At 45.1% G+C, this 27,725-nt stretch overlaps 2 protein-coding genes across 9 annotated transcripts in view; both read right to left on the reverse strand.

Moving 5' to 3' along the window:
- LOC132389087 (zinc finger protein 239-like) overlaps positions 1 to 27,725 on the reverse strand; it is a 274,720-nt gene that overhangs the window by 48,769 nt on the left and 198,226 nt on the right. The window lies entirely within an intron of this gene.
- On the reverse strand, positions 199 to 27,704 carry LOC132389084 (zinc finger protein 135-like). 6 transcript variants are annotated; one of them, XM_059961500.1, is made up of 4 exons: positions 27,550 to 27,704; positions 22,278 to 22,454; positions 11,481 to 11,606; positions 199 to 2,607 (listed from the first exon to the last, which is right to left on the reverse strand). In XM_059961500.1, exon 4 carries the CDS (start codon positions 2,200 to 2,202, stop codon positions 1,063 to 1,065), a length of 1,140 nt encoding a protein of 379 aa, XP_059817483.1. In that variant the 5' UTR covers positions 2,203 to 2,607; positions 11,481 to 11,606; positions 22,278 to 22,454; positions 27,550 to 27,704; the 3' UTR covers positions 199 to 1,062. The 6 variants fall into 6 exon arrangements, with proteins under 6 accessions (XP_059817483.1, XP_059817488.1, XP_059817485.1 ...); XM_059961505.1 differs by having other exon boundaries at positions 11,481 to 11,698; XM_059961502.1 differs by having other exon boundaries at positions 22,278 to 22,450; positions 27,550 to 27,661.

Consider the following 27,725-nt stretch of genomic DNA (forward strand, 5'->3'; position numbering starts at 1 on the left):
CTACACCTGGAACAACACACACAAAATACTGGTGGAACACAGCAGGCCAGGCAGCATCTATAAGGAGAAGCATAGTCGACGTTTCAGGCCGAGACCCTTCGTCAGGACTGCCTGAGACTGCCTGACAAAGGGTCGCGGCCTGAAACGTTGACAGTGCTTCTCCTTATAGATGCTGCCTGGCCTGCTGTGCTCCACCAGCATTTTGTGTGTGTTTGACTTCCAAGCATCTGCAGATTTCCTCGTGGAGACTACACCAGGAGTCTGTTTTTGATCTTAAAACTATCTTTATTAGAATCGACTTATAATATAGTAACTTAAGCAAGATAAACAAAAGTTAACAGTGTTATGTGTATATATGTGTGTAAATATAAATCCAAAACTATTGAGCTTGGGGGGAACAAGGCTTGGAGTCTTGAGATGGTAAAGTATGAAAGTTCAGTTCAACCACAGAATAGGTGATGAGAGAGATATATGTAATCCAGGGTAAATGTCGAGAGAAGGCAATTATGTCGAATTCCACAGGTTCCATGGTGGTAAAACAAGAGAACAGTCACTGTAGATATTATCTGTCATCCTTCCAAATCCACATAATAATTATCACCCAAAGTGACTTGTCACAAGGCGTATCATCTTCAAGTGAATTACCACACCACACCCAGGCAAGGGTTAACACATCGGTGGTCTTCACATGATACCCCAAATCAGATCCACTCCTATGGATCAAACGAGGTGACAACCACACAGACGATGTATGATGAATCGATAATTAACCCATACTTGCGGGCATAGGAAAATTCCAAACAGTGACCCTTGGCACCTATTTCCCTTGTATCGATCTTTCCATTTTTCCTCCTTCATCTCCGTCTGACTCTGAGTGTCTGTGTCCTCAGTTAAAACTAAACAAGCTGTGAGTGATGTAAACAAGCTGCAAGTCAGACTGATTAAACTTCCTAATCTCTCTCTCTTAAAATGACAGTCCACAGCAAACAAAACCTAGGGATTCATAACAACTGACTGGTGTGCCAGTAGTTGGAATGACTGAGTGAATCCTATCCCACATTCTCAGCAGGTAAATGGCTCCTCTCCAGTGTGAACCCGCTGATGTCTCTGTAGTGTGGAAGAGTGAGTGAATCTCTTCCCACATTCTGAGCAGGTGAATGGCCTCTCTCCAGTGTGAACTCGCTGATGTTCCAGCAATCTGGATGAGTTATTGAATCTCTTCCCACAGACTAAGCAGATGAACGGCTTCTCCCCAGTGTGAACTCGCTGATGTACCAGTAATCTGGATGACTCAGTGAATCTCTTCCCACAGACTAAGCAGATGAACGGCTTCTCCCCAGTGTGAACTGACTGGTGTCTCTGCAGGGAGCGTGAGTGACTGAACCTCTTCCCACATTCTGAGCAGGGGAATGGCTTCTCTCCAGTGTGAACTGGCAGATGACTCTGCAGGTGGGATGACTGAGTGAATCTCTTCCCGCATTCTGAACAGGTGAACGGTTTCTGCCCAGTGTGAACTCGCTGATGTCTCAGTTGGCTGGATAAAGCACTGAATCCTTTCCCACATTCTGAGCAGGTGAATGGCTTCTCCCCAGTGTGAACTCGCTGATGTACCAGTAGGTTGGATAACTCACTGAATCCTTTACCACATTCTGAGCATGTGAATGGCTTCTCCCCAGTGTGAACTCGCTGATGATTCTGTAGTTGGGATGACCGAGTGAATCCCTTCGCACAGACTGAGCAGGTGAATGGCTTCTCCCCAGAGTGAACTCGCTGATGTACCAGTAGGTTGGATAACTCACTGAATCCTTTCCCACATTCTGAGCAGGTGAATGGCTTCTCCCCAGTGTGAACTCGCTGATGTAACAGTAGGTTGGATGACCGAGTGAATCTCTTCCCACAGACTGAACAGGTGAACGGCCTCTCCCCAGTGTGAACTCGCTGATGTCTCCGTAGGTTGGATGCCTGAGTGAATCTCTTCCCACAGACTGAGCAGGTGAAGCGCCTCTCTCCAGTGTGAACTCGCTGGGGACTCCGTAGGTTGGATGACTGAGTGAATCTCTTCTCACATTCTGAACAGGTGAACGGCCTCTTCCCAGTGTGAACTCGCTGGGGACTCCGTAGGTTGGATGACTGAGTGAATCCCTTTCCACAGACTGAACAGGTGAATGGCTTCTCCCCAGTGTGAACTCGCTGGTGAGCCATAAGGTCAAATGACTGAGTGAATCTTTTCCCAGAAATTCAGCAGATCACCAGCCTCTACCAGGTGTGGTGTGAACTGACTGGTGTGTCCACAGGTCCAACTGAATCCTTTCTCACACACAGAACAGATGAATGGACTTGCCCAGTGTGAACTTGCTGATGTACCTTCAATTGTGATAATTGAGTGAATCTATTCCCACTGTCTGAGAAGGTGAACAGCCTTTCTCCTGTGTAAGATGACTGGCTTGCTATTTGGTCAAATGATCAATTGAATCCCTCTCCACAGTCTGAGCAGGAAGGATAGTCGATTGAATCCCTCGCTCCACTTCTTAAATATCCAGACAGAGACAGCAAAACTGGCGTTTTCTGTTTGAGATCCCCGGCGACAAATTCCTTCTCGTTTTTAACCTGTGAAAAGATTTACAAAATCCATCAATGGGTTTAGGACAACATTTCCGATGAGATTACTTGAGTTGCCAAGGTTTGATCTGGTATCACACTGTTACAGTGAGGTTCTACCCAAGTTGGAGAGAGAAATCACCTCCTGACTGGGCAGAGTGCTGGTATCTGGAATGACCATCAAACTCTCCGATGCTCTTCCTGTCTCTATAAGAAGGGGGCATTTCTACCATCTCCAATCTGTGACCTGGCTCAGTTTGACTCTCTCCATTGGTATTATTCCCTGTTCCTGCTGAGCTGCATGGGTGCCTGGCCCCACAGTAACTGAAACAGTCTCACGCAAATTGTCTTTGTGGATGTGCATCTGGGAATTCTTTTATGTATTATTAACTTAAAGTGCTACAGCTTTAACACCATATAAAAAAATTCCTGCTGAGATGACTGGTTGGTCCGCACAGCTGGTAAAAGGGGTTAGAGTGAATTTTTGTAATATTTCAAGTTCTTGTAGAAAAGTACAACACAGAAACAGGTCCTTTGGGCCATCTGGTCTTGTGCTGAACTATTTAAATTGCCCCTCCCACACTCCTACAATCCAGGTACCTACACAAACTTCCTAAATGTTGAAATCGAGCTCGCGTGCACCACTTGTGCTGGCTGCTCATTCCAAACCTAGATGACCATCTGTGTGCAGAAGTTTCCCCTCATGTTCCCCTTAACATTTCACCTTTCACCCTTAACCCCTGGCCACTGGTTGAAGTCCTACCCAATCTCAGTGGAGAAAGCCAGCTTGCATTTACACTATCTATGCCCCTCTACCACAATCAAATCTCACCTCAATCTTCTACATTCCAAAGAATAAAGTCCTGACCTGTTCAATCTTTCCTTATAACCCAAGTCCTCCAAACTTGACAACAGCCTTGTGAATTTTCTCTGAAATCTTTGAATCTCTTTTAAATCTTTCCTGTCAGTAGGTGACCAAAACATCACACAATACTCCAAATTAGGCCTCTTTTACAAGTCAACATAATATCCATCTATTGTCAGGATTTGGTTCACGAAAGCCAATGGGCTAAAATCTTTCTTTCCGTCACTATCTAACTGTGATACCACTTTCAGTGAATTAAGGACTTGTATTCCCAGGTCCCTTTCTTCTACAACACTCCTCCGTGCCCGACCAGTCACTGTGAAAGACCTCCCTTGGTAGGTCAAACCAAAGTGCAACAGCTCACACTGGTCTGAATTAAATTCCATTTTCCATTTCTCAAACCATTTTCCCAGGGGGTCCAGATTGCACTGCAAGCCATGATAGTCTTCCTCGCTGTCCACTACACCACCCGTCTTGGTGGTCATAAATCTGCTAATCCAGTTAACCACACTATCATCCAGATTACTGATATAGATGACAAACCACAACAGATCTAGCACTGATCCCTGTGGCAACCACTAGTCACAGGCCTCCAGTCAGAGAGGCAACCATCTGCTACCACACTCTGGCTTCTGCCAAAGACAGTGTCTCATCCAATTTACTATCTCATCTAGAATGCTGAGTGACTGAACCTTCTTGACCAACCTCCCATATGAGACTGTGTCAAGTGCCTTGCTAACGTCCATGTAGACAACATCCACTGCCTTGTCTTCAACCACTTTCCTGATAACTTCCTCAAGAGACTCTGTAAGACTGGTTAGACATGACCTACCATGCACAAAGCCATGCTGTCTATCCTTAATCAGTCCACATCTATCCAAATACTTATATTTCCGGTTCTTGCACATACGTTCCAGTAACTTTCCCACTATTCACTACTAGTCACCACTCCGTGGGTTTGGAGATTTCCCTTGAATTTCATAGAATCATAGAAATCTATAGCACATTACAGACCCTTTGGCCCACAGTGCTGTGCCGACTATGTAACTTACTCTAGAAACTGACTGGGGTTTCCCTAGCGCATAGTCCTCTATTTTTCTGAGCTCCATGTAACTATCTGAGAGAGTGTTAAAAGTCCCTGTTGTATCCGCCTCGACAACCGCTGCTGGCAGTGCATTTGACACATCCAACACTCTCTGTGTAAAAAACCTACCCCTGACATCCCCTCCGCATATATTTCCAAGCACCTTAAAACTATGCCCCATCCTGTTAGCCATGTTAATGCTGGGAAAAAATCCTCTGGCTATCCACACACTCACTGCCCCTCATCATCTTATACACCTAAAAAAGGCTCCAAACATAAACAAGGAAATTTTACATTGCTTTGAGGATTTGTTAGAAGTAAACAAAATTATGAGGTTAAGTGGGTAAGTGGGGAAGGTGAAAATTTAATGGGAACATTTGGAAAAGTTCTTTGCTGAAATGGTGGTGAGAGTGCAGAATGAGATGTCAGCACTAGTGGAGAATATGAGCTCGATTTCACCATTAAGAGAAGTTTGACAGGTACCTGGATGGTAGGGGTACGGAGGGTGATGATCCCGGTGCAGGTAGTTGCATTAGAGAGATTAAATGTTTTTGGCATTGACTAGATGGGCCAAATAGCCTGTTTCTGTACTGAACTTCTCCATGTTTCTGTGACAGAGAAGCTGGCCAAACTTGTTTGGAAGAGAAAAGGTAGGAGTGACAATGGAGCAGCAATGGCTGGAGTTTCTGGGAGCAATTCGAGAGCTGAGTAATCGATACATCCCAAAGACGTGGAAGCATTGGAATGACAGCAGGGCACAACCGTGGATTAAATGAGAAACCAAAACCAACATAAAAGCAGAGGAGAGGGCAAACAAAAGAGCAAAAGACCATTAGGAAGCTTTTAGAATCCAAAAGAAGACAACTAAAGGAAAGTCAGATGAGTTCAGGAGTGGAATTATGAAATGGTTGTCATTAATGAGTTTTGGTTGCACCCAACAGTCCACGGCATTTAGAGGAACGAGATATCCAGGGCCTCAATATCTCTTGAAAACCAAGATTCCCTGCACTAGTTACCATTCAACTTTTATTTTGTCAGACACATACAAACTCTACACCCTTAAAATTTCACTTCTGAAGAACTCCCACTTACCAAGTTCTCCTTTGCTAAAAAACATCCTGTCCCAATCCACACTTGTCAAATCCTTGCAAATATCATAAAAATTGGCCTTTCTCCAATTTAGAATCTCAAGAGAGGTCCAGGCCTCTGCTTTTCTGTATTTACTTGGAATCTCATGATCAGTAGATACAAAGTGTTCCCATACACTAATTTCTGTCACTTGCCCTAGATCACTTCCCAATAGCTTATTGCACACTTCTACATCGGGAATTTTACATACTGATTAAGGAAGATTTGATAAGCTCGACCCCATCTAGTCTTTTTACAGCCTAGGATTCCAGTCAATAAATGGAAAGTTAAAATCACTAACTTTATCAACCTTTGTTTCTTGGCATAGTCCGCAATCTCTCTACAGATTTGTTCCTTGAAATCCCTCAGACTGTTGGGCGCAAGCAAGTTCAAGTAATGGCTACAGTATCATAATTTCATGTCCTGAGGTCTGAATGACATCTGTTTGGTGTCAAAAAAAGAACCTTGCCCTCAATGTCACTGAAACAAAGGAGCTGGCTGCAGACTACAGGAGAAATGGAGACAGGTTGACCCAGGATCTGGGGTTGAGAGGGTGAACAGCTTTAAGTTCCCTGGCACACACAACACCGAGGATCTCACCTGGTCTGTACATACTGGCTGTGTGGTGAAAAAGGCACAACAGCACCACTTTCACCGCAGGCGGTTCAGGAAGTGTGGGACGGGGCCCCAAATACTAACAACTTTCTACAGGGGCACAATTGAGAGCATCCTGACGGGCTGCATCACTGCCTGGTATGGGTGCTGTACTTCACTCAGTTGCAGGACTCTGCAGAGAGTGGTGCGGACAGCCCAGCGCATATGTAGATGTGAACTTCTCACTATTCAGGACATTGACAAAAACAGGTGTGTAAAAAGGGCCACTGTGTAAAAAGGATCATTGGGGACCAGAGTCACCCCAACCACAAACTGTTCCAGCTGCTACCATCTGGGAAACGGTACCACAGCCAGAAAGCCCGGACCAACAGGCCCAGGGACAGCTTCTTCCACCAGGCCCTCTGATTGATTAATTCATGCTGATACAATTGTACTTTTATTTATCCTGACTGTCCTGTTGTACATACTATTTATTATAAACTATTATAAATTTCACATTGCACATTTAGACAGAGACGTAACATAAAGATTTCTGCAACTCATGTATGAAGAATGTAAGTAATAAAGTCAATTCGATTCAATTCACCCTCTCCACTATCTGCTGTGTCATTCTGACTCCAATCCTCCCTGCAACTTTAGTTTAACCACCCACCCCACAGGGTAGCACTAGCGAGCCTTGCCACTAGGATATTCGTCCCTTTCTACTTCTGTTCCACTAACTAACAAATCCCCTATCACCCCTTTGACTTTCCTCTGCCAGGTAATTCCCCCCAACAGTTTCTAAAGCATCCACCTGTTGTTGTGTGGGACAGCAACAAGAGTACTCGGCGATGGCTATTTAACCTCATTCCCCTTCCTGACTCTCACCCAGTTTCCTGTGTCCTGCACCCTGGGTACAACTCACCTCTCTGCACGTCATACCTATCACACCCTCTGATGCTTGGATGATGCGGAATTCATCCATTACCTACTCCAACTCCTTAAAGTGCAGCTGGATATACACCTTCTACGTGAGGGCGTCAGGGACACTGGAGGTCTCCCCGCCTTCCCACCAATGTCCCCTCTAATTTGTAATGACCAGTGTGTGCAAAAACCTTGTACTGTACAATTTTTACCCAGTGACAACAACATGTGCAAACTGAATTTTATATAGAGAGGTATTCATTTCAACAGCGAGCAAGTCACTGTCAGTAAGAACTTTAATCTCCTCTGGTTGAGTCTTGATTGAGTTCATCAGCACTCTCACACAACCTATGTAACAGGTTAATGAAGGATTTACTCGCCACAGCTTTTGCAAACCACCTATTTGTGATTTTCTTGCTAAATGATGCTTTCAATTTCAGATTTCCAAATATCACTCCTCTTCTTCCCACTTGAAAATTCCCCAGCAACTCTTGCATCACCACAATACACACAGTATTGTACATAAATATTTCCCCTGAAGTCTCACCCAGGTGACTGAAAGTGGTGAACTCAGTGATGGTAATGCCAAGGAATACTGCCTTTAAGGACAGTAGTCTGTCTCCCTGGAGTCTGGCACATTTGTGATGTGAAAGCTACTTGTTGGCCAGGGCAAAGGTGTTTGATATCATTATGTAGCCAGACAGAATTGGTGGAAGCATGTTTTCACCCATCCTGATAAATCCCCAGGGTATGGCCAGGAGCTCCCTCAGACCCTGTGGGAGGCAAGAGCAGAAATTGTAGGGGCCCCAGCAGAGATAATTAAGTCATCTTTAGTGACGGGGTGGTAATAGAGGATTGGCGAATAACCGAAGTTGCTTTGCTTCTTCACATAGAACAGAGATATCTACAGCACATTACAGGCTCTTTGGCCCACAGTCCTGTGCCGACCATGTAACCTACTCTAGAAACTGCCTAGAATTTCCCTCGCACACAGCCCTCTATTTTTCTATGCTCCATGTACCTATCCAAGAGGCTGTTAAAAGACCCCATTGTATCTGCCTTGACAAACGCTGCTGGCATACATTCCACGCACCCACCACTATCTGTGTAAAAAAAACCTTACCCCTGACATTGCCTCGGTATCTATTTCCAAGCACCTTAAAACTATGCCCCCTTGTGTTAACCATTTCAGCCCTGGGAAAAAAACCTCTGGTTATCCACACGATCAATACCCCTCATCATCATATGCACCTAAAAAAGGCTCCAAAAATAAACAAAGAAATTATACATTGAATTGACGACTTGTTAAAAGCATATAGTACCATGAGAGTATAGAAAGGGCAAATGCAAGCAAGAGCTGAGTGATCAATATATCCCAAAGAAGTGAAAACATTGAGGACACAACAGTGGCTGGAATGAGAAGCCAGAGCCAACATAAAAGTCAAACAGAGGGCAAACAAAAGAGCAAAAACTATTTGGAAGGTTTTAGAACCTAACAGAAGATGACAACAAAAAAGTCAGATGCGCTCAGTGTGTGGAATTGTGATTTGTAGTCATTAATGGATCTCAGTAGCACCCAACAGTCTGAGGCATTTAGAGGAACAAAATATCCGGGGCTTCAATTTCTCTTGAAAATCAAGGTTCCCTGGACCAGTTACCTATCAACTTTTACTTTGGCAGGCACATACAAGCTCTATATCCCCAAAATTTCACTTCTGAACAAGCCCCATTTACCAAGTACTCCATTGCCAGGAAACAGCCTGTCCCAAACCACACTTGTCAGATCCTTTCTGATACCATCAAAATTGACCTTTCTCCAATTTAGAATCTCAACCCGTGGTCCAGACCTCTCTTTTTCCATCTTTACTTTGAATCTCATGGTATGATGTTTAATAAATTCTGTCACCAGCAGCCCTGGATCATTTCCTAACAGCTTATTGCACACTTCTACATCGGGAATTCTACGTACTGATTAAGGGCACATTTGACAAACTTTACTCCATCTAGTCCTTTTACAGTATGGGAGTCCCAGTCAATATATGGAAAGTTAAAATCACTTACTGGAACAACCTTTGTTTCTTGGCATGGTCTGCAATCTCTCTACAAATATCTCTAAATCCCTCAGACTGTTGTGTGTAAACAAGCCCCAATAACGGCCACAATATCATAATTCCCTTTCCTGAGCTCATCTGGCTTTCCTCCGATGCTTCTTGCATTGTGATATACACAGCTCAGCACATTCATCGCACCATGCTCAACCATTTGATTGCTGACTCTGTCTGAGGTCTGAACAACATCTGACTGGTGTCAAGAAAACAAACTCCCCCTCATTGTCACAAAAACAAAGGAGCCGGTTGTGGATGACAGGAGGAATGGAGACAGGATAACCCCTCTTGACATCAATGGATCTGGGGTTGAGAAGGTGAACAGCTTTAAGTTCCTCAGCAAAAACATCACCAGGCACCTCAGATTGTCTGTACATACCGGCTGTGTTGTGAAAAGAGCACAGCAGCACCTCTTCCACCTCAGATAGCTGAAGAAGTTGGGGATGGGGCCCAAAATCCTAAGGACTTTCTACAGAGCATCCTGACTGGCTGCATCACTGCCTGGTATGGGAACTGTACTTCCCCTAATCTCAGGAACCTGCAGAGAGTGGTGCAGACAGCCCAGTTCATCTGTAGATCTGAACTTCCCACTATTCAGGACATTTACAGAGACAGGTGCGGAAAAAGGGCCCAAAAGATATTGGGGACCCAATTCACCACAACCACTAACTGTTCCTGCTGCTACCATCCAGGAAACGGTATCACAGCAAAAAGACCAACAGGGTCCGGGACATCATCTTCTACCCGGCTATCAGACTGATTAATTCATGCTAATACAATTGCATATCTATGTTATACTGACTGTTCTATGCACAAACTATTTATTATAAATTACTATAAATTACACCACACATTTAGATGGAGATGTAACATAAAGACTTCTACTCCTCATTTACATGAAGGATGTATGTAAGAAAGTCAATTCAATTCAATTCACCCTCTCCACTATCTGTCCTGTCATTCTAGCTCCCATTCCCCCTACAATTCATTTTAACCACATCAGCACCCCCCTCCACCACACTTGCTCTCGCAGCCGTACCACTAGGATATTAGTCCCCTTCCTGTTCTGTTCCCCTAACTAATGAATCCCCTATCACTCCTTTGACTTTCCTCTGCCAGGTAATCCCCCCTAATACTTTCCAAAGTGTTCCACCTGTCGTTGTGTGGGATGGCCACAAGAGTACTTTGTGATGCTATTTAACCTAATTTCCCTTCCTGACTGTCACCCAGTTCCCTGTGTCCTGTACCTTGTGTGTAACTCACCTCTCTTCCTGTCATATCTATCACCCCCTCCAACTCCTGGATAATCTAGAATTCAACCATTTCCAGTTCCAACTCCTTAAAGTGCCGGGTTACAAGCTGCAGTTGGATGCACATCTTGTAGGTGAGGGCATCAGGGACACTGGAAGTCTCCCCTCCTTCCCACCAACGTCCCCTCTAATTTGTAATGACAAGTGTGCACATAAATCATGTACCGTGTATTTTTTTTACACCAGTTTCTGTGTTGTACATAAATATTTCCCCTGAACCCTCTCCAGATGACAGACGGTGATGAACTCTGTGATGGCAATGACAATGAATATGAAGGGAAGGGCAGTAGTCTGTCTCACTGGAGTCTGGCACATTTCTGACGTGAAAGTTACTTGTTGCCCAGGGCAAAGGTGTCTGATATAATCATGTACCCAGAGCGAATGGGTCAAAACATGTTCTCGCCTGTAGAAAAGTTCAGAACAAAAGGAGGTGGAACAAACAACACACACACAAAATGCTGAGGAACTCAGCAGGCCGGGCAGCATCTATGGAAAAGAGTACTATTGCTGAATTCCTCCGGCATTTTGTGTGTGTTGCTTGGATTTCCAGCATCTGCAGATTTCCTCTTCTTTGTGATGGGAGGTAGAACAAAGGTGATTTTCTCAACTGCTGATGTAAAAGATTTTGTTCCCTTTCTCCGAGTTCCTCATCCTTGCATTTAGATAGCTGGAGCTCAGCTCTGTCTGAGAGATCCATCGGTTCCCATTCCCTCATCAGCCGGGAGCTCCCCGGGGCCCGTGTACGGATCGTGGGGCTGAGAGAGAGGGAAGAGGGCAGGACTGTCCCGGGATTGTTGGCCACGGTCTCCGGATTTCACAGGAATCGCTCTGAAGTCGGTGTTTAAGATAAAAACACGGAGAATCGCTCTTACCTGTAGCCGCCATTTTCAAGGCCTTCTGTGTACTGCGCGCATGCGTGATACTCGGGGACGTCCTCAGCCTGACGCCTGCGCATTTCATCGGCGCTTCAGCGCCGGCAGAATTCTTAACGCATGGCCCTATGGGTAATCACGATGCCATTAAACATTTCTGCAAGCACCGGTTCAAAGTCCATACCTCATTTTTTTCGTGTGTATAGAAAAATCTGCAGCTGTTTTAACGCAGAAAGCAGTTTCCATAAGCAATATACTCAATATCAATGTGTATCTAAGTAAAATGCAGTTATAAAACACAGGAGATTCTGCAGTTGCTGGGAATACAGAGACGCACACATACAAAATGCTGGAGGAACTCTGCAGTTCAAGCAGCAACTAGGCAGCGGAGTACACAGGCTAGGCATGCTGAAGGGGCTCGGTCTAAACGTTGCCTTTTTATGCCTCTCCACAATTGCTGCCTGACTGTTGATTGCCACCAGTATTTTGCAGAAATTAACCACCTTTTTTTTCGATCAACCAGTTTCCAAATGTTTCTAATCTTTCTTTTGCTGCCACATCCTGCTGGTCTGATTCCTCTTCCTCCTCTTTGCAGCCCTAAAGTCTGACTCAATCTGGCAGCTCTTTGGTTTCTGACTCTACACCATCGAAGATTCACTCGCTAATCTGCTGTCAGACTTTAGAGGTGCATTGTGTTAGGAGACCGCAGGTTCGTTTACTGTGAGTGTCCCTTTAATTGCCTGAGTGAGGTGGGTCTGTGACGTGAAACACCAACGGAGGGAGAGAGAGAAGGGGAGGGGAGGAGAGGTGGAGGACAGGAGGGGAGGAGGGGAGAAGGGGAGAGATAGAGGAGGAGGGGAGGGGGGAGGAGGTGAAGGGGAGAGGGGGAGGGGAGGAATGGAGAATGGAGAGGGGGGAGAGAACGTCAAAATCACAGTGGGTTTATCGTCTTATTCAAACCGGAGAAAATCATGCAGGTGTATAAGGTCATGAGAGGCATTGGTCGTGTGGATAGACAGAGGCTTTCCCCAGGGCTGAAATGGCTAACACGCGGGGGAATAGGTTTAAGCTACTTAGAAGTAGGTACAGAGGAGATGTCAGAGCTAAGTTTTGTTTAAGCAAAGAGCGGTGTGTGTGTGGAATGCACTGCCAGCGACGGTAGTTGAGGCGGATACAATAGGGTCTTTTAAGAGGCTCTTAGATAGGTACGCAGAGCTTAGGAAAATTGGTGGCTATGCGGTATGGTAATACTAGGCAGTTTCTAGAGTATGTTGCATGGTCGGCACAACCATGTGGGCTAAACGTATCTGTAATGTGCTACAGATTTCTATGATTCTATGAAATTCAGTGGAAATCCTTCCTCCCACAGAGTAGTGACTAGTTGCAACCTGTCATTTCAGGGTGAGTGAGAAGGGAATGGCCGGGGTAGATTTTGATATTCTGATATGGAACAGAAACATCGGCAGGGACTTCTCTAGTGAGAAACGGAATTTGATACAGAAGTGATTTATCTGTCACAGATCCACAATATTAAACGCCAGTCTAGTTTAAGGCTAACATCAGCAGAACAGACTCCTCCAATGCTAAGTGACCAGGGTTCAGTCCTGGGTGCGATGAGCAGCCGCAAGAACTGCAGAATCTGACAGTAACAGTCCCTCATGAACCTGCAGCTGCCTTCAGTCACCGTGATGGTTAAACCTTTCACACGGAGCTGATTTGAACTTTCTCCCTGATGTGAATTTGCTGGTGTTGCAGCAGCTGGGATGAGTGAGTAAAACTCTTTGCTCACTCCGGACAGAAATGTGGCCTCTATTTACTGTGAACTCACCGGAGCATCACAAGGTGGGTTAACTGAATGAGTCTCTTCGCACACACGGAGCAGGTGAACAGCCGCTTCCCAGTGGGAAGCTGTTGGTGTATCTGCGAAGGCCGACTGAATCCGTTCCAAAATGAGAGCCAGTGGACGTCACAGTGCTCTGAACGTCATGGCGATGTATCCAATCAGATCACGGACATGGACACGTGTTCGAGCTCTCCTTGTAGCGAGTGGGGCGCTGTCTTCTCCAGCATCTCCGCCTCCACATTCAAGGATCGGCGGCATTCAAGCGCTGGTGAACTGACAGATACAGCGGAGTGAGTGTCGCTTTAAGTGCCTGAGGGAGGCGCGGCTGTGACTTAACAAACGCGCTGCAGCAGAGACAGAGAGACAGAGGGGAGGGGAGAGAGGGAGGAGAGGGAGGGGGGAGAGAGAGAGTGAGGGAGAGAGCGAGAGGGAGAGGAAGAGAGTGAGAGTGAGAGAGACTTCAGCTTGTCACTGCTACGCCCAAAAGATTGGGTTGATCATCGGCACGCAGTGCACAACGGATGTCTGGATGTCACTTCGTATAATCCATATGTGTGGATTTGTTGGAGTGTCCTGTGGTATCACTTTTGTTGGGCCTTGCCTGGAATCAGGGTGTTCTGTGGTAACCACTTGACGATATTCCTGTCACTGTCACCTGGTGATCTTTCTAAGTGGATTTCGGAACTAATCGACGGATAAGATCTTCGGCGACTGTTTTCTCGTTTACCCAGCGTGGAATGTGTGTGGAATTCTTCGTAATTGCCTTCTCTCTACGTTTTCGTGAGGATTTACAAATCTCTCCTCTCACTCACTTATTCCGTGGATTACTGAACTTTTCCAATTTACCATCTGAAGACTTTTAGCATTGTATCCCAAGGTTGATAGTTTAGGAGCTATATATACGCATAACACAGTTAATTGCTGTATTTTTCATTCAATCTTTTAGATTTGGAGTAGATACTAATGAAGAGAGTGTTTTTACCATCGAAACCAGACTCCATGAGTGATCTGTTGCTGCTGGTACGTAACAATTGCAACAACCCAGCTGTCTGAGGCACAGTCCTTTAAAATTCTTGAAAATGACCCAAAACATTGAAAAGAGCGGGGAAGAAGGAGTTTAACCAACTTCGTCCGGAGCCCTGAACAACGTCACAACCACCGTGAGCTCATCCTCTTGTTCAGCCTGGAGAAAATCATGCAGGAAATTCATGCAGGTGTATAAGATGATGAGAGGCATTGGTCGTGTGGATAGCCAGAGGCTTTTTCCCAGGGCAGAAACGGCTAACACAAGGGGGAATAGGTTTAATCTGCTTGGAAGTAGGTACAGAGGAGATGTCAGAGCTACGATTTTTAAGCAAAGAGTGGTGTGTGTGTGGAATGCACCGCCAGCGACGGTGGTAGAGGCGGATACAATAGGGTCTTTTAATAAATACATGGAGCTATGCGGGAGGGTAATTCTAAGCAATTTCTAGAGTAAGTTACATAGTCGGCAGAACATTGCGGGCCAAAGCGTCTGTAATGTGTCGTAGATTTCTATGATTCTATGAAATTAAAGAGAAATCTCCTATCCCACGGAGTGGTAACTAGTTGCAGCCTGTCATCTCAGCGAGAGTGAGAGAGGAACGGCAGGGGTAGATTTTGATATACTGATATGGAACAGAAACACTGCCGGAGCCAGATGGGCCGAGTGGCCTTTCTAGTGTACATTGTGAAGTCAATTCAATTCAATTCACCCTCTCCACTATCTGTTCTGTCATTCTGGCTCCCATTTCCCCAGCAACTTATTTTAACCACCACACTCTCCACCCACACTAGCACTAGCAAGCCTTACCACGAGGATATCAGTCCCCTCCTGTTCTGTTCCCCTAACTAATGAATTCACTATCACCCCTTTGACTTTTCTCTGTCAGGTAATCTATCCTCCCCACCCCAACAGTTTCTAAAGTGTTCCACCTGTTGTTGTGTGGGATAACAACAAGAGTTCTCTGTGATGGCTATTTAACTTTATTCCGCTTCCTGACTCTCGCCCAGTTTTCTGTGTCCTGCACCTTGTGTGTAACTCACCTTTCTTCATGTCATATCTATCTCCTGCTCCAACTCCTGGATGATCCGGAATTCATCCATTTCCAGTTCCAACTCCTTAAGGTGCAGGGTTACAAGCTGCAGCTGGATGCACACCTTGTAGGTGGGGGCATAAGGGACACTGGAGGTCTCCCCACTTTCCCACAATGTCCCCCCTAATTTGTAATGACCAGTGTGCACATAAATCATGTACCGTGCATTTTTTTGCCCAGTGACATGTGCACAGTGAATTTTATACAGAGAGGTAATCATTTTCACAGCGAGCAAATCACTGTCGATAAATACTTTGATATCCCCCGGGTTTGATGGAATTCATCTGCACTCTCACACAAACTATGTAGCAGGCCTGTAACGAGTAATGAAGAATCATCTCACCAGAGCTTTTGCACATTGTTCATATGTGGTTTGCTTGCTAAATTATGCTTTAAAAAGTCAGGTTTGCAAAGATTACTCCAAGTCTTTCCACTTGCAAATTCTCCAGCACCTCTTGCATTGTCACAATAGACAATAGGTGCAGAAGTAGACCATTCGGCCCCTCAAGTCTGCACCGCCATTCTGAGATCATGGCTGATCTTTCACTATCAATACCCAGTCCCTGCCTTGTCCCCATATCCCTTGATTCCCCTATCCATCAGATATCTATCTAGCTCCTTCTTGAAAGCATCCAGAGAATTGGCCTCCACCATCTTTTGAGGCAGTGCATTCCAGACCCCCACAACTCTCTGGGAGAAGAAGTTTTTCCTTAACTCTGTCCTAAATGACCTACCCCTAATTCTCAAACCATGCCCTCTGGTACTGGACTGTCCCAGCATCTGGAACATATTTCCTGCCTCTATCTTGTCCAATCCCTTAATAATCTTATATGTTTCAATCAGATCCCCTCTCAATCTCCTCAATTCCAGCGTGTACAAGCCCAATCTCTCCAATCTCTCTGTGTAAGACAGCCCTGCCATCCCAGGAATCAACCTAGTGAATCTACGCTGCACTTCCTCAATTGCCAGAATGTCCTTCCTTAAACCTGGAGGCCAAAACTGTACACAATATTCCAGGTGTGGTCTCACCAGGGCCATGTACAAATGCAAAAGGACATCCTTGCTCTTGTACTCAATTCCCCTTGTAATAAAGGCCAACATTCCATTTGCCCTCTTCACTGTCTGTTGCACTTTCTCATTCACCTTCATTGACTGACGAACTAGGACTCCTAGGTCTCTTTGCATTTCTCCTTTACCTAACTCTACACCGTTCAGACAATACTCTGCCCTCTTGTTCCTGCTTCCAATGTGGATAACTTCACATTTGTTCGCATTGAATGACATCTGCCAAGTATCTGCCCACTCACACAGCCTATCCAAGTCTCCCTGTATTCTCCTAACGTCCTCTTCGCATGTCACACTGCCGCCCAGTTTAGTATCATCAGCAAACTTGCTGATATAGTTTTCCATGCCCTCATCTAAATCGTTGACATAAATCGTAAAGAGCTGTGGTCCCAATACAGAGCCCTGTGGTACCCCACTAGTCACCTCCAGCCAGTCCGAGAAACACCCATTCACTGCTACCCTTTGCTTTCTATCTGCCAACCAGTTTTCTATCCATGTTGAAACCCTGCCCCCAATGCCATGAGCTCTGATTTCACTCACCAATCTCCTATGTGGCACCTTATCGAATGCCTTCTGAAAATCTAGGTACACAACATCCACTGGCTTACCCTCATCTAACATCCTTGTTACACCCTCAAAAAACTCCAACAGATTAGTCAAGCATGATTTGCCCTTGGTAAATCCATGCTGGCTCAGCCTAATCCTATTACTGCCATCAAGATGTGCCACTATTTCGTCCTTAATAATGGACTCAAACATCTTCCCCACGACTGACGTTGGGCTAACAGGGCGATAGTTCTCCGTTTTCTCCTTCCCTCCCTTCTTGAAAAGTGGGATAACATTAGCCACTCTCCAATCTTCAGGAACTGATCCTGAATCTAAGGAACATTGGAAAATGATTACCAATGCATCCTCAATTTCCTGAGCCACCTCTCTTAGAACCCTCGGATGCAGACCATCTGGACTCAGGGATTTATTAACCTTCAGTCCTACCAGTCTACTCATCACAGTTTCTTTCCTAATGTCAATCTGTCCCCTCTGATATTCCTCTGATATCTTATGACCATGGCCCATCCATACATCTGGGAGATTGCTTGTGTCCTCCCTGGTGAAGATAGATCTAAAGTACGCATTAAATTCTGTTGCCATTTCCCTGTTTCCCATAACAATTTCTCCCAATTCATTCTTCAATACACACAGGTAACACCAGTTTCTATATTGGACATAAATATTTCCCCTGAACCCTCCTGAGGAATTGAGGATATATAAAAAAAAAACCTATGTAACCTATGTAATCTCTGGCTAAAAGAATAATTGGGACTGAATATGAATATTTGAACCGAAGTAAACACTGTCTTCAGTGGTTAGCTAAGGCAGGCTCATTGCCAGTTCTCTGTGGCTTGCAGAGAGACACACTGAGAGCTGATAACATTGTATACTGTACCGTTGTTAGTTGATACCATTATATATTCTACCCTCATTTGAGTAAGGGGCGGAGGACTCACTGATAAGGACAGGAATGAACATCTGTTTGTAATTAAGTCAGGGCTTTGCAAAGGGAATAAGTGGACAGTACATCCATCCATAATTAAAACCTCAATATAACAAACTCTGTTATCTAAGTAATTAAGATTTGCAGCAACACACTTGGTGGGCATACCAGTTCAAATAACATCTTGAAATAGTGATGCATGGGGTGTACTGTGTATAAATACACGGCTGTAACCTAAGTCAGTCGACTTGTCAGATAGTGGCAGTGCTTACGTGCCTTCCCTGTGACAACTGGGGCTCAAACTCCTGCAGGAGAATGTGCAATAAACTGTGGTGTCGATAAGAAGCTTGTATCTCGAGTTTTATTCAGATTCAGCTTTAACATTTGGCATCATGATCAGGATCTCTATCTACAGAGCACTGAGAAGATGGGCTGAGTAAGCAGCTGAACCACTCTGGGGACTGTGGGGACTGACCGGGAGCCCAATAGGTATTTTAAATTTGTCGCTCACTGTTAGTTCCTTTGGATGTATGGTGCCTTGCCCAAGGCTGATCACATACCTTGACAGGATCGGGAAAAAAATCTGTTGGGAGACTAGTATAAGGTAGGCAAAAATTTTACCAGGTGGGCAGGAGGCAGTATTGGATAAAGTTTACTAAGTGGCCAGGAGGCGGTACTGGGTAAACTTTACTAAGTGGGCAGGAAGCAGACATGTCAGGTAAATTCATCAATTGAGCAGGAGGTGCCTGCTGGGTAAATTTATCTGATTGTTAATTGAGCTGGAGGCTTTGTGCCTGATAAATTACTTAGAGATAATCGGTTAATTGCAGTCGATTGATACGAGTGTGCCAGGAGCAGCCCTACACAACTTTGTGTGAGAGTTTTCCGGACGAGGAAAATGATTTTCAAATGTTCAGTGCAGCACTGAGTAAGAAATTGGGGAACAAAATGTGGCCTCGGACGGGGGGGGGGGGGGGGGGGGGGAGCCTGGGTTATTACGTCATGAGAACAAGCAGTAAATCTGATATGGAAAAAGAACTGAGGAAAGAAGTGGAAATCGTTGAAAAGGAAATGGAAGGAAAAGGCAGATGTAAAATGGAAGTTTGCCAGCTATGCCACTGATGGCCTACTGGCTTCAGAATTGGACTTTGAGGCGAGAGGTCTCGAGTTCGAATCCAGCTGACTCCCTTGCACACTTTCATCCGTGCTGGGTTAGAGCTGGTGATCTCTTAAACAAAACAACTCACCCAGCAGAAGGCAATGGCAAACTACTGCTGTAACTTGCCTTGTACATGATTTCCCAACACCGCACAGCGGCGTGGAAGGAAATCCTCGGCTAACTGGAAAAAGCTCCGGATGTGACATACGTTTAAAGTGGAACAGTATATTATCAGCAAGTTGGAGGAATAATGGAATGGGATAGAGGTATGTACTGCAGAAGGAATGCCAAAGGTTGGGAGCTGCTAAAAGTGGAGCGTGAATGGGTGGATGTGACTTGTGGCCTGCTACGGCAGTTTCACAGGAGACCAAGCCTTTAAACTGGGGGGACAAATACCCATTATTAATGACTTACTGCTCCAATGCTTACCAACTAAGTTAGCCAACATTATTAATACAAATAATATGGATTGGCCTGACAATGACCGAAATCGAATGTGACGAGCTTCGACATATTTTTGGGACCCAACTTTCGAATCCCGATCAACCCCGAAGGAAACTAATATTCTCCTGTTTGATTCTTACTAAGAGAGAGAGGGGGGCAGAACTATTTGACTATGCAGCATGTTTACACTTGTGTTTATATAGCTCACAGTTTGTTTTATTTAAGCAAGGACAGTCACAAACACAGTCAGGCAGAGAGAAAGAAAGAAGATGGAAGGTTCGAAACAAAGGGCCTAGTGGCCAAAGGCCACTGTTTGGACTCTCCTATGCCCACAAGGTGGGTTGACTATTGATCCAGCGTGTATTGAATGTGTGATTGTCACTTTGATCCATAGGAGTGGATCTGTTGGTTTGGGAGTATCCTGTGAAGACCACTTGTGCTGACCCTTGCCTGGGTGTGGTAATTCACTTGAAGAGAGTACCCCTGTGACCAATCACTGTTGGTGATAATTCGTATAATCCATATGGGGATGTTGTTGGAGTATCTCGCGGCTACCACTTTTGTTAACCCTTAGCCGGATTCGGGTGTGTTATGTGGTAACCACTTGTGAGAAGGGATATTCTGTGGAAATCACTGTCGGTAATACTTTGTGTGTCGGATCTGGATTGGGAGTACCTTGTGGAATCTACCTGTGTGTCAACCCTTGCTTGTGTGGTAGTTCCTTCTGAAGACAGTACGCCTGTGATAAGCTGCTTCTGGTGATAATTTGTATGTAGATTTAGAACGACGACGGATAGAACCTACAGCGACTGTTAACCTGTCATTTATTCCATGGCTGAACTGAACTTTCATAGTTCACCATCTTAAGACTTTAAGCTTGGTATTCCCTGAGCTCAAAGGTTTGGGAGTTATATTTACACGTATGTGTACTCATAACACTTTTTAACTTTTGATTATTTTGCTTAATTTGTTATATTATAAGTAGATACGAATAAAGAGAGTGGTTTTAACATCAAAACCAGACTCCAGGTGTGGTCTATAGCTGCTGGTTCATTTAAACCAATTGGGTACGTAACAGTGCTGCTCGTGTTTATGTCTTTAAGAGGGCTCACCCCAGCACCCGGGGGCCCCCATGTTAACACCTTTCTGTCTCTCTGTCACACCTATGCCAAGCAGGTAGAACCAGGGGCCTGCTGGGTTTGTGCTGAAATTCCTCGGTATGGTAAAAGTATGATTCAAATGTCAGTAATCCTGCTCAACTAGAGTGAGGAACTATCTGCCTGGGCTTTTTCAAATAACACCCGGGGAAGAGAGTGAGGAACTGTGGTCCAGTCTGTGATGACCGTGGCTGTCAGTGTTTTGAGGGATGGTGTCTCAGGGCCCCACCAAGCGGAACTTCCTACACTGGGAAACATGCATCCTGGCCATATCTGCAGGAGCCCAGCAGCCGAGAGGAATAACTGAGACTGAGCGATTTTTGATGATGGTTTTTCTCTCCTATAGCGTAGCCAGAAATTCATGAGAGATAATCAATTTGGCTATAAGAACTTCAGGAGCTGGCCACAATGCTGCAGGGGCCCTGTGACAGAAACACAGGCCCAAGTAACAGAAACATCCATTGAAATGATTGCAATCTGGCAAACAGTCGTACAGAATCGTACGACTTTAGATTTTATCCCAGCTGAGAAAGGGGGAACCTGTGCTATTATTGACACAGAATGCAGCACCTATATCCCTGATGAGTCTACTAACGTTACATCCCTCTCCAAGCACACTGCAAAGGAGATTGACAGCATCAAGAAAGTAGGGCAGGATTTACACGGGTTCACCGAAGGGTTGAAATGGTGATCTTCAAAGGCCTGTAAGGTAATATGTGGGGCAAAGTCCTAATCCTATTTCCTAAAAGTTGTACATATCATTGTTATAATTACTGATGTATGTTGTTTTTCCCCACTGAGAAGTCAAAGCTGTACTCAGTTGCTTTCTCTGTAAAAAAGTTACTGCTTTGTTGATCATGTAATGATCTAAAGAAGGGAATGATAAAGTATGTAAAAGGGTTAACACTTCGTTAAACTATAACAGCCTGTTTTTCTGAAAGAAACTCCTGATGATCAACAGATGTACTAAGCCATGCTGAGCCATATTTCTTTTTGAGGGTAGCGAGCTACGGTTTCAGGATGCTTATCTCCTTGTGCACTCATGTGTAGAGATAGGACAGCATCAGTCTGTTCTGTGTGTGTAAGCCATTATGACTATTTTGTAATTTGTCTTTAGGGGCTGTCACAGTAAATAACTTTGGCTCCATCCGGTCTTGTGTGGGGGAGTATCTGGACAGATACATCTAATGTGTAAGGGGAATTGGTGGATAGGGTGGGAGCATTCACAGTCTGTTCCTGTCTGAGTGACTAACTGAGTAAGCCCCGGGCGCTTGGAACAAAGAGTTTGTACCGTACGGTCTCTGAGTGACTTTATCCAGATTCGACTTCCACTGAATGGGAGTGGTTTTAAAGGGCTGGGCTGCTGGAAGCACATTACCAGACCGGGACTGATTGCAACTGGGTCTGACAGAAGCATAACTGGTTCTTCTGGGCACATTCAGTTTCACTCCAGCTATTTCCTACCTTCCCTTGTACAGGTATGTAATGTCCAAAGTACATGTTTTTGAGTAAATGAGACTCACCAAACTTTCTCCTGACTGAATCACTGGGAAATCCGAGTCTCTTGATGCAAAGTTGGTCTCTCCAGTTGCTGTTCTCAGTCCTCGGGCCAATTCACTTGTTGCTGTTCCCTCGTCTTCAGCTGTGGTTTGCTTCCAGTTGGGGTTTTTCTTCAAATAAACTTCTCACCGCAGGTCTAACTTTAACCAGAGAGATAATGAAGTATGTTAACATTAAAAAGGAGAACCAAACATTTCTGCTGAATGTTACTAAGAACAAAACTCACTGAAATTTAAATGTTGAAGGCAGATATAATGATCTCAGTGAACAACCTTCTATTGTCCCTCACACATCACAAAACGATATGGGATAAGCAGGAGCCATCATACAGTCAGGAACAGAATTAGGTGATTTGATCCATCTGGTCTGCCCCACCATTTAACCATGGCTGATTTTTATTCCAACACCATATTCCTGCCTTCCTCCTGCAATCCTGAGCTATGCACCAATCATGAATATATTAATTTCTGCCACAAATATACCCAATGGCAGCCTCAACCAACCTCTGCGGCAACAAATTCCACAGATCAGACATCCTTTAACCAAAAAATTCTTCTCATCTCAGTTTTAAAGGGGAGCATCTTTGTTCTGAGACTGTGCTGTCAGATCACAGACTCCCCGTCTAATGGAAACATCCTCTCCGTGTCCACTGTGTCCAGGCTTTTCAGCATTCAGTAGGTTTACTTAACCATACATCACTCCACCACTCCCACCGTCCCTCTGAGCTCCATTGAGCACAGGTCCAGAAACACCAAACGCTCCTCATACATAACATCGATTATTCCTGAGATTATTTTTGTAAACCATGTTAGCAGCAATTGTACTGAACACATTTCCAGGAATAAGAGATAAATTGATACCAGGATAATTTACAGGGTAAGTTGAGATTTCTTTATTTTTCTACTAGCACAGAATGAGCCATTTCCATTTCCAGGTTAATTTCAGGAAATATAAACCATTCCAAGGTAAATGTAATGAAAAGAAACTAGAATTATCAGAAATTCTCAGCAGGTAAGGAACAGCTTTGGGAGAGGAACAAACTTTACAATTCAGGGTAATAATGTTTTGTCAGAATGACCAAGCATTTTCAGTTTTTATTGCAGATCTCCAGCAACTTGGGATTCTGCCTGATTTCCACCGAGTGACAGACAGATGACAGTGAGGGGGGGATTTCGAAGCACTGTTTGAACACCAAACTCAGGGTCTATTTCTACTGTTGTAAACACGGAACAGCCCATTTACTCACAACCTCTCCCTGTGAGGATGGAATGGGAACATCCTCTCCTCTGATTAGCAGTCATTGCTTCCAAAGGAACTCCAGAAACAAACATCTTATCCCAGACCAGAAATACTCGATCAACACCTCACAAGCCCAAGCAGCTCAATCCCCGGGTCCACTTTCCCTGGATCAAAAACTGATATCCCAGGACCCAACCTCACAGAGTCACACAGCTTAATCTGCCACTCATCGACCCGGAGAGTCTCACACATTGTCCTCCCATCTCACACAGGGTAGTGCAATCCGGGATTTCCCCACAACCAATGTCCAGCTGCTCGAAGAAGGACATCCATCCAGCCTCATCTGTAGAAGCACTAAGCAAAGTCAAAGCCAAAACACCAGCAGTTCCATTTGCCTGGAATGCTGATCACAGGACTAGAGCCCAAGCACCAACTCTCCCAGTACTCTTTGCTGACTGTAATATGATGAAGTGTGTCAGGCAGTCACAGTTCACAAAATAGGACTCCACACCAATGCACAACAGAACTGGTACCTGATGACCCTCTGGTTTTCCAGCTGAGAAGAACTGATTCTGGAAATAACTCAGTGTAAAAGAATACCTCACAATGAAGACAAGAAAGATTGCCGATATATATCATTGAAGAGGTGTGATACAGGGTGGACCAAGTTAGACCCAGATAGTTGATGCATGTCACTGAAGTTGGTGGGAGAGAGACTGAACAAGATGGGCAGGGAATGAGCAGGTAGAATGAGGGGGAGAAGAAATCAAGGACGATCAATTAAGGTTCTCCAGCAATACACAGATACTGAATTAATAGTACACACTACTGTATAAAGGATCTTAAAATGACAAAGTTAGAACAAACAACAAGAACTTTGCCATATATACTTTGAACCCTCACCAAATTTTTCTCAACACATCTTAGAAAGTTCAGACACTTCATGCTTTTCATGGTAAATGCTCTGCCCATGACTGCGAGGAACAGCAAAGACCTTTGGATCCAGATCAGCACAACACAGAAACCATTCTCACACTAGACTTCTCAGTCCCACAGGAAAGCAGGTAGTGAAATCAAAGATTCTCACTGCCTGGGACATTCTCTTTCCTCACCCACCCCAGTCCGGGAGAAGACACCAGCCATAAAGCTCAAAGACAAATGCGAGGAGGCTCAGGAAATGAGACAAGCTGGGGGAAGTTAACGGGACTCAGTGGCCAACATCAGATTCCCCAACACAACATGGAGGAAGCATCACCTCACATCCGGGGACTCTGACCGCACACCACATGATCTTGAGTCACAAACCAGAGGGCGAGGTAGATCAGTGTTAAACAGGCTCATGTGTCCTGTTGGTGGGTCTCCCATTTCAACTCTGTGGTAATAAACAGCCTGGGCTCCTGGTTTGGATCGTTCAATACAGATTAAGTGACATCTACATATTTTTGAAGAGCCCAGATATTTGGAAAATAAATGAGTAATTGGCCCTCAGTTCAGCACTCATGGCTAACGTTGGATCTCCCCACTCGGGATCGGTCTCAATACTCACTGATGGGAAAACGATATCTTCGGCCCGCAGACTGTGATCTGATCCCTGGCTTCCTGACCCAGGAGGGGAGGACCCTTTCCCAATCCCACAGACGATCCGCTTCAGCACTGAGCAGAAAGGAAAACACCACCCAACCGGAGACAGTGAGCATGCGCGAAGAGTTAGTTACATCTGTGGATAAATGGGAGGGGCAAACAGGATCACGTGACTGGTGGGGTCCCCCCCCCCCAGGCAGAGAGTCCAGCTACCAACCATTCTGTGGAAAGAGACAAACTTGCCATTTACATTTCGTCTCCCCATAAGTGTATTAGATATTTGAACTCTCAGGAAAAATATATCATCTGTCCACACAGATTCATAATCAGGTTTATTATCACTGTCATGTTGTGTAAACTATGTTAACTTTGCAGCAGCATTTCAATGCAATACATAATATAGAAGAAAAATAAAACAAAATAAAATAATTAAAATTACAGTATATGTATATCTGGGACCATTGCTCACTGTAATTGTTATAAATGACTTGGATGAGGAAGTGAAGGGATGTGTTCGTAAATTTGCTGATGACACAAAGGTTGGAGGTGTTGTGGATAGTGTGGAGGGCGGTCAGAGGTTACAGCTGGACACCGAAAGGATGCCAAACTGGGCTGAGAAGTCACAAATGGAGTTCAACCCGGATAAGTTTGAAGTAGTTCAACTTATTAGGTCAAACATGATAGCAGAATATAGCATTAATGGGAAGACTCTTCACAGTGTGGAGGATCAGAGGGATCTTGGGGTCCGAGTCCATAGGACATTCAAATCTGCTATGCAGGTTGACTCTGTGGTTAAGAAGACATATGGTGCATTGACCTTTATTAATCGTGGGATTGAGTTTAGGAGCCGAGAGATTTTGTTGCAGCTATATTGGACCCTGGTCACACTCCACTGTGCTCAATTCTGGTCACCTCACTACAGGAAGAATGTGGAAACCTTAGAACGGGTACAGAGGAGAGTTACAAGGATGTTGCCTGGATTGGGGAGCATACATTATGAGAATAGGTTGAGTGAACTCGGCCTTTTCTCTTGGAGTGACGGAGGATGAGAGGTGACCTGATAGAGGTATACAAGTTTATGAGAGGCATTGATCATGTGGATAGTCAGAGGCTTTTTCCCAGGGCTGAATTGGTTACACAAGAGGGAATAGGGTTAAGGTGCTGGGGAGTACATAGAGAGGAGATATCAGGGGTGAGTTTTTTTAGTCAGAGAGTGGTGGAGAGTGGTGTAATGGGCTGCCTGCAACGGTTATGGAGGTGGGCATGATAGGGTCTTTTCAAAGATTTTTGGATAGGAACCTGGCGGCACTGGAGAAAAAACTAACTTAGAAAAATAAAGGGCTATGGGTAACCATAGTATTTTCTAAGGTAGTGACATGTCAGCACGACTTTGTGGGCTGAAGGGCCTGTACTGTGCTGTAAGTTTCTATTATTCTATGAATAAATTAAAAATTGTGCAAAAAGCAGAAATACTATATATTTTAAAAGTGAGGTTGTGTTCAAGGGCTCAATGTCCATTTGGCTATCCGATGGCAGAGGGGAAGAAACTGTTCCTGTATCACTGAGTGTGTGCCTTCAGGCTTCTTTAACTCCCTCTCTGATAGTAACGTTGAGAAAAGGGCATGCCCTCGGTGCTGGAGTTTCTTAATACTGGACGCTGCCTTTCTGAGGCACTGTTTCTAATCCTCTGGTAATCTTATAAACGTCTATTCAGTCTCACCCCAGCCGGCACGGCTCCAGAGTAAACAACATAAGGTTGTCCAGCCTCCCGTTGTAGCTCAGGCCCTCTATTCCAGGCAGTGTCCTGGTAAACCTCTTCTGCGCCCTCTCCAAAGCCCCGACACCTACTGCCCAGTGCACAAGTACGGGAAGGTACAGGTACAGAGAAACACTGACTTATAGCAGAATCACAGGCAAGTACATTCAGATAACACACGGAACACAAATTATACAAAATCTCCGTCAGTGTCAATATGGAAATATGTTTTACGTCATCCTGCTAACAGGACCAGAACAACAGGGGCTGAGCGGCGGCTCATCTCAGACGGTTCGGTGTGAAGGTCTCACAACCCGGACCGACCCCGGCAGATTCTGTGAAGGAAGCGAGGCGAGGCCGCCAGTTCGGGAAAGTTCATCCCCTCCCCTTTCAGGTTTCACCGATCACCTTGTGCTTCTCTCTCCCTCCCCACCCCCACCTTTTATTCTCCAGTCCTGCCGAAGGTTTTCGGCCGGGAACGTCGACTGTACTCTTTTCCGAGATGCTGCCCGGCCTGCTGAGTTCCTCCAGCATTTTGTGAGCGTTGCTCGCATTTCCAGCATCTGCAGGTTTCTCTTGTTTGAGTTCGGAACAGTTAAAGGGACTCACTGCCCAACATCAGATCCCCTACGCCACTCGCGACCGGCTTCAACACTCACCAATAGAAAATCGTGGGTTTCGCCCCGCAGAGAACCATTCGTTCCCGGCTCCCCACCCTGGGGGCGAGGAACCCCTCCCGATGCCGATCCGCTTGAACAAAGAACGGAAAGAACTGAGCGTGCGCGATGTCGTCAGCCCGTCATCAGGGCGGTGGGCGGGGCCTAGGAGTCAAACC

The sequence above is a fragment of the Hypanus sabinus genome, unplaced genomic scaffold (genome assembly GCF_030144855.1).
Source record: "Hypanus sabinus isolate sHypSab1 unplaced genomic scaffold, sHypSab1.hap1 scaffold_47, whole genome shotgun sequence".
NCBI lineage: Eukaryota > Metazoa > Chordata > Chondrichthyes > Myliobatiformes > Dasyatidae > Hypanus > Hypanus sabinus.